This window comes from Odontesthes bonariensis, chromosome 23, assembly GCF_027942865.1.
Source record: "Odontesthes bonariensis isolate fOdoBon6 chromosome 23, fOdoBon6.hap1, whole genome shotgun sequence".
NCBI lineage: Eukaryota > Metazoa > Chordata > Actinopteri > Atheriniformes > Atherinopsidae > Odontesthes > Odontesthes bonariensis.
The window spans coordinates 25232221-25244827 of NC_134528.1; the positions used below are offsets into that span (position 1 = coordinate 25232221).

The 12607-nt window shown below is 40.9% G+C and overlaps 1 protein-coding gene and 1 long non-coding RNA gene across 3 annotated transcripts in view; one reads left to right on the forward strand and one right to left on the reverse strand.

Annotated features, from left to right (window-relative positions):
- Window positions 1-4383: 4383 nt before the first annotated feature.
- Window positions 4384-12607, reverse strand: part of LOC142373541 (arf-GAP with dual PH domain-containing protein 1-like) — a 31838-nt gene continuing 23614 nt past the window's right edge. For both annotated transcript variants that reach the window (XM_075456849.1, XM_075456850.1), the window contains 7 exons: window positions 8852-8964; window positions 8594-8740; window positions 7429-7512; window positions 7110-7172; window positions 6096-6167; window positions 5787-6015; window positions 4384-5342 (listed from right to left, as the gene is read on the reverse strand). In XM_075456849.1, coding sequence (XP_075312964.1) covers window positions 5314-5342; window positions 5787-6015; window positions 6096-6167; window positions 7110-7172; window positions 7429-7512; window positions 8594-8740; window positions 8852-8964 — 737 coding nt within the window. In that variant the 3' untranslated portion in view covers window positions 4384-5313. The remainder of the gene's footprint in view (window positions 5343-5786; window positions 6016-6095; window positions 6168-7109; window positions 7173-7428; window positions 7513-8593; window positions 8741-8851; window positions 8965-12607) is intronic.
- The window catches only part of LOC142373546 (uncharacterized), a 50245-nt gene continuing 48351 nt past the window's right edge, over window positions 10714-12607 (forward strand). Inside the window, exons 1-2 of the long non-coding RNA XR_012768518.1 lie at window positions 10714-10871; window positions 10986-11150. This is a non-coding gene — a long non-coding RNA (uncharacterized LOC142373546). The remainder of the gene's footprint in view (window positions 10872-10985; window positions 11151-12607) is intronic.

Consider the following 12607-nt stretch of genomic DNA (forward strand, 5'->3'; position numbering starts at 1 on the left):
AATGTCCGGAGTCTTCAAACACAAGCGAAAGTGGTACAGGCAGTCTTTAGATACCAGATGTCATGAAAGTCAAATAAGTGCACAGCGACATTCACTGTCTAACTGCAGGTGGTACTTTACGCAGGGCGTTTTCTATTTCACCAAATGTTTGATCAAACATCAACAGAACATTTGAAAATACACACAAAACCATCAGAATTTAAAAAAAAAAAAAGTTTTGCGCGCGTGATGCTGTGGCCTCAACGTGTGAAGAGTTTTGTGGCTCCAGTGGCACAGCCAGTAAATCATGTTCCACTGTGATGCAGATGCCACGGTTTGAAACCCCTGGTGGTCAAACACTGCTCACCAGAATTGTAACAATCTATGAATAAGGTTTGATTTGAAATGCTTAGCATTTTGCTTGGACCCCAGTCGTTGCAATACTGTATTTTCTGGGTTGTTTCCAGTCCAGCTGCTGCTCCTGCCGTGTTTCCTGTGATTAGCTAATTTCACAGTCTAAACTCCAGCTGTCTGGTTAAAACGGTAGCAGGACTACATGGATGGGACAGCTTTGCAAGGTTTTCCAGTGGCGCTACAAGAAATTCCATTCATTAGCCTATAACAGAGGGAAAATACTTTGAGTTGTTGACATTAACTGAGTAGTAATAAGGCAGTCTGGGTTATCTAATACACTATGAAAACATTTTAATGAAAACAGCCATTAACCCAAGTTAGGGTTACAGTTCTTACATCCAGGCCAAACTATCGGGTAATTAAATGGCAGCTTCATCATTAATAGACATTTGCTACATGTTCCAGTGGCTATAATATTATCTTCAGGAATTACACTGTGACTGCTGTGCCAATGTCCCACCCATTTTAAACACTTCCTGTGTGGGTCCAACCTGGCGGCTGCAGCTCAGTGGCTCTCTGTCTGAGCAGTTTACCATGACAACCCAGTTGCCAACGACAACAAGACAGCCAGACTGCTAAACATTGATTTAGCCATATGTCCGTAACCGTGGAGCCCGTGTGCGGAAGTTTGTGTCAAGACTGGCGATATCATCATGTGACATTTACGCCAGCAGTCACACAGTTCACAGTTTTTTTCCTGGGGTGAACTAAACACATCCCAGCTCTTTTTTACAAACCCAAATTGCAACGGTAGGAGAATTGAATTAAAAAAAAGTAAACCCAATAAACCTCAGTAATTCTCACATTTACTTTGACATGAATGTGCTTGCAGATAGTATTGATCTGTCTCCAACACGTCTGTTGGAGTCTGTATGCCTCCAGACCCGTGCAAATTTAGAGCTTGTAATGAGGTAAATTAATAAATACAATTACTTTATTTTAAACATGTGATTGTCATCATGAGTCAGTACAAAGCAGTGTCCGTGAAAGGTTGCGTCTTTGAGGAGCAAAAAGGGCAAAGAATCTCAAGTTTGTGAGAAAGTGACTGAAATGTTTAAAAACAATGTAACTCAAATATTAGCGGGGATTTTCATATGTCTCCCTCTATGGTGCAGAATATCAAACAATTTAAGGACTATGGAGGACTTTTAGTGTGTTTTGGTCAAGGGGGCAAGCCGAAGCTGGATCTTTCATCACTGCATTCATCTATAGCTGATATAACCACATTGGCATTAGATCGATGCCGAGAACCATAATATGGAGTTACATTCACAAATACCCTCTAAACATTTACTGTAGCCTTACGTTAACCTTGTCCAGGTTCAGGATCAACTTCTCTGGGCTCGGAGGCATCTAGGGTGGACCATCACACATTGGAAACATGTATTGTTTTTAGACCAATCAGTACTCTAGCTCTTTATCGGAAGAAATGGACACTCTGCTCAGGACCAAAAACGAAGAGGATCATCCAGACTGTTGTCAGCAACAAGTCCAAAAGCCAGGCTCTGTGATGGGTTTGGGGTCATATCAGTGACGCTGCCTTCAAGACGACATCTTTCCCAGGTACATCGGTTTCGCACGGGTCTGCCTGCAGTCCTGACCTGACCCCAAGGGGAGAATGTGTGGAGAATTTTGAAACGAAAAATGCAATGGAAACCCTTTACTGCTGCCGACATGTTTGCAGGAAGAACGGGACAAAATACTGCAACAGCTAAAATGCTTTATCAGTTTGGTAGCCTCAATGCCAGAATATCTTTTAAGTTACATTACAAAGCAGTAAAAGCTTTACTGTCCCAGCTCTCTTTTGGAATGTGTTGCAAGGCAAAAAATGCAAAAATGGATGTATGCTCACAAATGAAACAGACACAGCATGAGATATCTTTAGTCCATACTGTCTGCAGTGAAATAAAAGTCATTGTTAATGTTGGAATCACTATGATTTTTTTCCCCCTCTTTACTGATTTGGGATTAGACAGGACACCAATGGGCACAATCTGCCGTAATAGAAAACAAGCGAGTCTCTGGGATTCAACTGTGTTGAGAAAGTGGCGCTTGGAGATAATAGGAATGTGTATTCTGTTCAAAAAAGCTTTATTGGAGACCGTCATGACAAGGTTAGGAATAGGACAAGTCTGATGCATTCAGCCAGTGGTTGTGATCACGGTCAGCTATTAGAAACTGTGAATAATATGGCAAGGATTTTAACATTTAAAAGCCAGACTGGATATGTGTTGCAGATATCTGTAATTCAGTTTTGCCTAGTCAAAAAGAACATTTCAGATATCCGCAACTACATTCTTGCTAGGACAAATGACGTCACTTTTGCCATTCATGTGTATGGGGTTTGTCAATACAGATATCTACAATTCAGTTGCAGATATCCGCTACGTAATTACGGATATCTGTAACTGAATTACGACGAGTAGTAATTCCAGTTTGAGATATCTACAACGTCATTTTGACTAGTCATAATTCCAGTTACAGATATCTTTAATTTACCTCAATTAAAGATCTTAAATTATGTTTTGACTGGGCGAAATGACATTGTTGATATCTCAAACTGGAATTCTAATTGTCGTAATTCAGCTTCAGATATCTGTAATAACGTAGCGGATATCTACAACTAAATTGTAGATATTTGTAATCACAAACCCCATACACATGAATGGCAAAAGTGACGTCATTTGTCTTAGCAAGAATGTAGTTGTGGATATATTCAGTTTTGCCTAGGCACAACTGAATTACAGATATCTCTATATTTTGTTTCGACCAGTCACAATTACGTTACAGATATCTTGAATGAAAAATCCAACTATTCAAAATGTAATCACGACTTGTCAGAAAGACATTGTTGATATCTACACTGTTAATTCTGGATAATCAAACTTAGCTTTTAAATGTTAAAATGGCTTGTCATAGAATAATGCCCATTGGTTGTAAACAAATATGATTTGTTACACATGTGTTAGCACCCAAGCTACTTCTTTTCCATGCTCTCGGCCCTTATTTAAAGCTAAGCTAACTGCCTCTGGCTAGCATCTATTTAATGGATTTTGGGAGCATAAAGCCTTTTTTTTTATAATGTCTCCCAAGTCAGTGTCAGGTGGGACTGAAGTCTATGTGAGTGAAAATGTAAGACATTTGGGAGATGGCGTTTGAAAGCAGAAGCTCTTGAACCCACTCCGTCTCTTATCTCTGCTTAAGGCTAGCATTTTGTAGAAACACTAGCTGGGATGAGCGTTTTGTCTTTTCATCATTTTTATTTACTTTGCTTGTTCTTTGTTTAGCTATATGAATGTGTGTGGGTCATGTGACAGAGTGGCCCCCTGTCCGGGGTGGACCTCAGCGGGGACAGGCCACAGCCACAGGATTGAGCAGCTTTAGAGAAGACACAGATGTGTTGAATGGTTGTACTACAAGATCTCTGACGCTTTTACATTTGTTGTTATTGTGACATTATAGCAGCATGATAATAATAATCAGTAGAGTACTCTTCTAATGGAAGAGAGAGGGACAGTGGCAGCACTACCAAAATATCTAACTATTCCTTATATTTGCAGTCAGTCTGTAAAAAATATTTTTTAATTGGCTTCGGCCGCTTCTTTCTAGTTAAAGGATGATGTCCTCTTACTGGGTTTAAATCTCACCTTTTCTCATTTAATGGAAGTGCTCCATCTGCTGGAGTAAAGTTCATTTTCATAACCGTATGCCTGTCTGAATGGTAATTCAACAGCATCTTGCATTATGCTTATGTTGATGGCATCATGTTTAAATTGTTTTAAAGGCCCCAAAAACCTGTGACTATCGGTCAGTCAATCATGCTTAAACAGCTACTTTTGGTTTGACTTTGTTTGTTTTTCATTCAACAATCAGGATTTAGCATCAGTGGGATCAGAATGTGACAGTAGGTGGGATGCTGGGATGAAAAGTGAGTGTAGTCCTACAGAAGACAGAGAGGAGTGAACACTGAGAATAATCCAAACACTGCCGTGATTTCAGATTCATCTGTATTGACGTCATCATCATCAATGAAACAACTCTCACTATGATGTAAGGACTAACATGACAATGTGTCTTCAAAACAAGATGCAAAAAAGTAAATCAAAGTGTTTTATAAATTACAATCCTGTCACATTACAATCCTCGAAAGCAGCAATAATTACGTCTACGGCGACTCGGTATGTTCAACAGTACAAATAAATAAGAGAACAGCTGTAAGACTGAGGTTTGAAAAGAACCCTGCCTGGATGCAGATCAGCCTGCCCCAGCTATGTTAACAGCGGCGGTGTTCACTGAGAGTTTGTGTGAGATCTGTATGCATATTTGTTGTTAACAGCACTTTGTAGATTCAGGTTTACCAGGGTTTTAAGTGCCGGAGGTTCAAACTTCACAGCGTCCTCAATGAAAACATCACAATTCCACACGCAGGGTAAGCCACTGTCATCAAAACTGTACATTCAATAAATGAACAATGCATCGTCTTTGTTAAGCAACCAGTGAAATGACTCTAGATTACATAATTACAGTAAATTACAGGCAGAATGAACCATTCACAAGACAAAATTCAGGGAAGAGGGGATCTTGTTGCAAGGGAAGGGTCCACATGGCTGAGGAAAAGAGAGGGGGGGTCTGGTATGATAATGTACAGCACAAGTTTGGTAGGCGCAATAGGGATGACATCATCTACTTAGTCCTTGGATCACACTATGGGGGTCCTTGCAGTTCTCTACACATAGACTGGAATCCCCCTGGCTTCCTCTTTGTTGTCTTCGTCTTTTCTTATCTCGGGATGTTCCAAAACCCCCTTCTGACCCCAAACCCATCGACGCCCACCATGGTCTCTTCTCACATGTTGCAGGGACTGTCTCTGATCTCACTGAGACTGGGCCAGTCCAGTTGAGTTGCCACTTCCTGCGGGCTTCAAGGCTTATGTTTAAAATGGGCCTCAACTGTAGAGACAAACAAGTAAAATGAGGCGCGGTCATGGGGAATGCATTCTCATGTTGCCATGTAATTCAATTCATACCCCCTCGTCCCCAAATACATCTACAAGGTTTACATCAGAACGCTTCATTTTCAACCTGTAAACTGTTCACAATGTGATACTTCTATTGTCATTTTGCTGTATATTTCTTAAACTTATTACAGGCATATTAACACTTTAATTTTGGACATACAAATACAATTATTAAGATAGCCACTTAAGTTTGCTTTCGAATTAAATGGTTTTGTGTTGTGGAAAGATACTTTCCCACCATTGAGTTGTAGCTCCTAATAAACACTGGAAATTTGAAACAGCCCTTTTTTTGTTTATGTTAGCTTTAGAATTTAGATAAAGTTAGATAAGAATTCATGAAATTCCACACAGCAAATGCTCCAGGATCATGAATAACCTGCATATTCCTGCGGCCTCATTGGCCTGTTGATGACTCTCTGGAAAGCGGCTATCCAATCGCGTTGCTCGGCCTCAGTCTCGCAGGCAAATAGGAACTTCCTGTCTGGTGTGATGATAGTGATGCCGTGGTTCCAGTGGCAGCCCTGTGTGGACGGGGGCAGCCCGGCCAGGACGGTGTAGCTGTTCTCTTTGCTGCCAATGAACACCTCACCTCGGGCGTAGGCGTCCTGGGAGACGGACAGACACGCCAACAAACTGAGTTCAACAAATCAAATCAAAGGTCAGAAGGAATCAAGTCTCTTCTTACCAGAGGGTCCTTGAAATACATGAGCCGCCTGTCATCCATGGTAAACCACCTCTTCTTGAAGCCCTCTGTGTGCTGGAGCAGAAGAGGGATGAAAAAAAAAAAATTATCAAGAGAAATTAAAGGCAAATTTAGTCTTTGCATTTCACATTTTAACAGCTCTGCAGGTTTTATGAAAAATATGAAGTGATGCATGGTTGTTTTTCATGATAACTTGTAACAAAATTAACCTAAAATTTTTTTTTTTTATTGTTCAATATCTATGGGTTGGTTTGAACACTATTCACACCATTTGGTTGCTTAAGTACATTTTGGAGTCCTTGACACTCCAGAAGAGGGGTGAATTTTGACTTGATTAAATTTTGAAAAACATCAGAGAGGATAAACTCTTTGAACTGAACCTCAACTGACAGAAGGAGGATAGTAAATCTTTATAGATCTAATGCTGATGCCCAGTCTTCCAGAGGAACCCCGTGTACACTTACACTGCTTTCAACACCTTAATGGTGTCAGTTTGGAGCTTTCTGCCTCTTCTCAAATTAAGTTGTGTACACCCGTTACGCAGCAAACCACAGCTTGTGCACTCAAACACAATAAACTTAATAGACTCAATAAAGTTAATCTGACCACTACCAGCGAAATATTTAAAGGATAAGAAAGAAGAGAAAAAAAGACACTTGCAATCTCAAAACTGTATTATGCCTTTGAAAAAGGCCTGGAAAATCACCATTAATAATTCATGAGCGGGACTTTCAGCAAGCTGCTTACATACAGTTTGCAGTGTTGGAAACGTGTTGCCGATAGGTTGTAAAAAACTGTTCAGTACTCATTCTGGGCTGGCGCAACACAATGGTACAAGTACAAGATATTTTTTACAAGGTTAGTCTATCCAAAGACAGTTTGGTCAGATTTGAACCGGTAGAGCACTGAAACTGGGGTGGAACCAAGTATTTATCGGCCTATCAATGCTTCTTTCACTTCAGACAGGTGCTGGTATCCAGCAAGAACAACACAAACCTTTGGACCAGTTTTCTCCATGAAGCCCTCTTTCATAAAGTTTCGTGTCAGTTTTGGCACCAACTGGAGAGCAGAAAAAGATATCCATGTAACGATAAACGTGTGCATGAAAAATGAAAAGTACATTTCTTCTAGTAGGTACAGTTGGATTGAAATTGCAGGCTTAAGGATCGACACTCCACGATGAATGAGATTTCTGTTTTACAGCAACTTTGAAATTTGCGTAGTTTCTTGCTTTCAAGTACTGCTTTGGAAATGCACAAAGAAAAATGCAATTTTATAATTATTGTTTAAAGGCAAGCTAGATAGCGGGGTTCACCTCTTCATCACTTGCTCCGGGGAAGGCCACCTGCAGGTAGTGGAACCTGGCTGCTCTGATAGCGTTGAACCAGTCGACCATCTCCTGTGGAAAAACAAACTCTCTCAGTGGCAACACGTTCTGCTGGACTTTTGAGATTTTAATGTCCTCTTTCCTTTGCCAGCGATGGCATATTTTACACACGGTAAGCTGCAGTCAACAGCCTCTGTGCTGTGTGGCTGCTGCTGATAACTCCACCACAGACAGGAGTGACAGCGACACTGACTGAACCCGGTGAACCTCCCTGTCACAGTTGTCAGTAACGCTGTTCAGCCAGCAGAGGGGGCAGTGCTCCCCTCACCCTGTCTCTCTTGCTTTCCTTCACTTCACTGAATCTCTATTAGTATCTGCCTCTTTTTTCCTCTTTAATATTCTCAGTTCTGATTAAATCTCTCTCTGCTTTTATTCTAATCGGAAATTCTAAAGATGAAGCAGAAAAATATGAGTCTCAGCAGCCTAAAATTCCAACTGAGACACAGAGGGTACGCAAAAAAAGTGGTAGAAATTAATACATCTTTATAAATTCAGCACATAGATGCATTATTATTAATTGCTTATACATTCATGAATGCTGAAAATGTCCAAGCACTTAATTGCACCGGCTTAGAACACTGTCCACCAAAACATTTTCCAAAAACTGTCCAAAGAAAATCTTTGTGTTACTTTGGCATTTCCATATTTGGGATCAGTCAAATATTGTGCGTTATGTGAATCATCACAGCAACTCTCAGTTACTGTTACACAAGAAGAAAGCGGAGGCAGGAAGACTTTTGGATACTATGATGAAACATGATCAAATCCAAGCTAAAAGCCAGAACTTTGCCCTTAGAGTAACAGTCCAAGACTCAAAGCAACACATGACATGACTGTATGTGCTGTTAAACAGGTATCTTCTGATTGGACTGTGTCTGCTGACGCTTCTGAAAGTTTACATCTGTGGTTATGGGGGGAAAAAAATGGACATTAATGAACATTTTCTTGTCCGAGTTCGTTTACTAAAGCAGACAATGTGTATGCTACCTTTGATGCTCTGTGCTAGTTTGATCTAAGACCTGACATGGAGCAAATTAGAATAATTAGTTGGACTTACTACACATGCACTATACAGGTGGGTGTGGCAGTGTACCTTAGCGTCACTGTGGTAGACAAAAATGTTCCTTGTGCTGTTGTCTTTCAGGTAGGTGATCTGCAGGCCGCAGGGATTGCCAATTTTGGCCGGTTGAAAGGTGGCATTGAGGGTTTCAATTTTCATCATTGCCTTGGGATCCCTGGCCTTAATGGAAGCAGAATAGAACTTAGAGCATTGTAGAGAACATTGGCTTTTGAAAGCATTAAAATCCTGCTCCTGTAAACTCGCAGAAACCAGCTCTATCATCTTGCTTACATCCTGCTTGTTGAAATATTTGAGTGCTCCCTCCCTCTCTGACAGGACAAACTTTCGACTCAGGAACTGACCGTTGTCTCTTCCCCGTTTCCATAGAAACCCCTCTCGGTACCCTGAGAGACAAAAAAGTACAAAAAAAACAGCGTGTGGTAGGGAGAACAGAGATCAAACTGAAGAATGGTGAGATACTGTGACCGGTTGGTGTAGGATGATACACTCAATTTGGGGCTGAAAAGAAAGATCGTTTGAAATCTCATCAACACAAAGAGGAAGAGAGAAAATACAGAAGACCAAGAAGAAACAAACAAGGGAGGGGAGAATTTAGCAGGAATTGTAGCATGAGTCAGCACATGTTTGTGTACATCAAACATCCCCTTTTCAGGGTATGCCGTCATGACTAGCAGCACTATACTTAGCCTGCGAAGGCTTCTTCGGTCTATTTCAGGAAATCGCCCACACTGCCCTCTTTTCTCCGTTATCTTTCTTTTCTGTCAGATTCTGAGGTCCGCTTAATCTGCATCCATTTCTGTGGCTTGAATGTGAGGAAGTGACTCTTTTAAATTCAGATGTTTTATTATGTGGTAATTGTCAAACAAACTCAAACTCCATTACTAAAAATTTGAATAAAAAAAAAAAAAAAATACCATAAATGGGTCTGTGCCATTGATGACTATATGGAGGAGTGTAGCGGGACGTAATGAGTTTGAAAGGTTTTTCCACACACTTCTTCAGGAAGTGTGTCAGGGTCGGTTCTGTTGCTCAGTTTTAAGAAATGCATTTTTGGCGGTTGCTCAATTTCAGCAAAAATAAATTAACTACAAATTAATAAATAAACAAAAAATCTGAATAGGAGTGCCAAGATATGTTCAGAGCCTTTCAAAGGCAGCATCGGACTCGGAGCCAACTAAAAATTAAAAGGCCAGAATGCAGGCATATTGGAAAGACTGGTTAGAGCCGGTTTCACTGGCTTAGGTAAGATAGGACCTCCAATGCGACGCGCTACATCTGTTGCAAAGAAAGGTAAGAACGCCTTTGTTGTCAGAGTGACAAGAAAGAATTAAAACTAACCGCTCCCTCTTGGCAACATTTCAGGCATTTCATGTCAGGCAGCAGCAAACTGAAGCACTGATGAGTCAGAGACCATAATAAGATTCTTCTAAAAAGATCAGAGAAGAGATGCCTTTTCACTCATAACCCTAACCCTAAATCATCCTCTTGAAAAAGAGCATGTTAAATGGAAATAAGTATACAAACACAGACACACACACTCATATATATCTGAATCGATAGCTATATCTAGATTGATCGAGCTGTTAACAGTTCTCTTAGAATTTAATTTGCTCACCTTCAGGTTTGTAAATGACCCATCCACTTATTGGGATTTTGTTGATCATGAATGAAATTATTATTATTTTTTAAATTGTGTACAGGCAGAAATCTGACGCCCATCCAAGGGCCATCATGAAATTAGCCAGGCTACAGTTGGGTACCCACGTTAGCCCTCATGTTACCCTACCGGACGCCGCAAGTGTGTTGGCGGGGCCCACATCTAAAATAAAGAATACAAAAAGCCTGCAAGAGTAACTGCACCCCTATGGCCAACTACCAGTACTCTGCAGAATGTAAGACAGAAAATACTGTTTCATGTTAGAATGTAGTCAAAATGACGTCCTCATTGGTTTGTGAACTGCTGTTCTAAAGCCTCAGGTTTGATCGTTAGCCGTTGCCATCTTTTTCTCTTTTGGAACCAGAAGTGACCATATTTGTACAAGAGGTGGAGCCTCAGAGTGATGTTGAGATCTGATTGGACAAAAAATAGCTTCTACGAGTTCTCATATCTGTTTCAGTATAAATCGGTTTGACAGTCACCATCAACACGCTGACCAGAAGGAGTGAATTACAGGGACAACATCATAAGGAGCTTCATGAGAGAAACTGATGCTTTTTGAATGAGAGTCTATTTGAGGCAGAGATGACCTGAAGTTGCTTCTTCACCGGCTTAACATTTCAGACCTAGCAGGTACATCCATCTTTGCCTTAAACTACATATGGCACATGCAAAAACTATAAAGCAGGTTAGCAGAATTACTCAAGCCATTCTGTATTTGGCTAACTGCTCCACTGTGTTCATTAGCTAGCTGCCGTTTGGTGTTGGGCAGGTCCACTGAACTAAAGAAGGCTCAACTTCCTGGCCAAGTTCCTGTAAACCGAAAGAGGGAAGCAATGGAAAAATCCTCACTGCACACATCACAAACATGGACCAGGACAAGAAGGCTCTGCAGTGGGCAAATTAAACAAGGTCAGTACTGTACCATGTACCTGTATCAATGGCCTTGTTTTTCTGACTTGATAATTTAGTCATTCATATACAACCTCGTCAGTGTGTATGTGCGTAGTATAAAGGGACTGCAACTATAATTTCACAATCCCATCTCTACTTGCACTGTAATAATTACACTGACTGATTTGAGGTCTACGAACAAAACAACACAGGTTCTGTGTTCATTCTCTGAGCATTCCAAAATAAGCTGCTGATATCAAAATAATGTGAAGAATATGGAAGTGGTGGAGCTTTGAGGTTAAATTCTGTTAGTCTCTTTATGATCCGTAATCACAGACATCAACACCACAACTTGTTTACCTCATGTGACGTTTATCTTGAATCACAATCAAATGTCACATGAGGTGTTTTCATACTCGCTCATTTCATTTACTCTGCTGCTCTCTTGTTCTGTACGTCGCCGATTTGCTCTCCTCTATCATGTAATCCTCTCTGCGCCATCTGTACTCTTGTGTCTGTGACTTTCTGACTGGAAACATTCACCTACACAGGCATTACCTCATTGATCAATAGCCCTCCTTGTCCCCACCCTCACCTCCTTCCCCATACACCCTTTCTTCTCCTGTCCTTTGCACACCCGATCAATAGTGGCTACAGTGGAGGCCAGGTTACTGCCTATAGCTGATCTCAGCCCCCACACAAACACACACACGTTATTCACATGCCATGTTCCTCACGGTGACTGATGAAGTGAGCAGAAATGCTCAAATAGAGAACTGACCGTAACTGACTCGTACATTTACACTGTGTGTGTGTGTGCATCGTTCTTCATTGTATCAATAAAAAGGGTGAGGTCACTGAAAGCCAATCAGAGAAGACCATCTTCTCTAAGATGTGAAATGTATACTTAGACACATTCATGCATGGGCCCATACAAGTAAAGTACTAGCAGCTTCCACACACACACACACACACATGCACACACACGCACACACGCACACACACACACACACACACACACACACACACACACACACACACACACACACACCCCCCCAAATGCCATCACTGTTTTAATGGAAGTTCCACTCTCCAGCAGTGACAATTACAATGTCATTGCTTGAATATGCTTTTAACAGCAAACGTATACGAAACCACTTAGGAAAAGAAGGATCTAAATGAACGTTTGAAAGACGTCAATGGATGTTTCGGGGGTAATTGAATTTCTGCTGCCGGGCACCCACTGGGAGATGTTTGTTCAAGGAGTTTTCAAGGTTCTGCTTATTGAAGGGTAAACAAAAAAAATCTGACATGATAACAGATCAGCCAACTCCCTGATGTAAATGAAAAATGCATGGATCTGTGCATTTTTTTTTTTCTTTTCTCACAAATGTAAAATAGAATTTTTTTTTTTTTTTCTTCTTAGACTGGCAGCCAATGCCGAAGGCTTTGCTTGTGAGCACCCAGTTATCCTA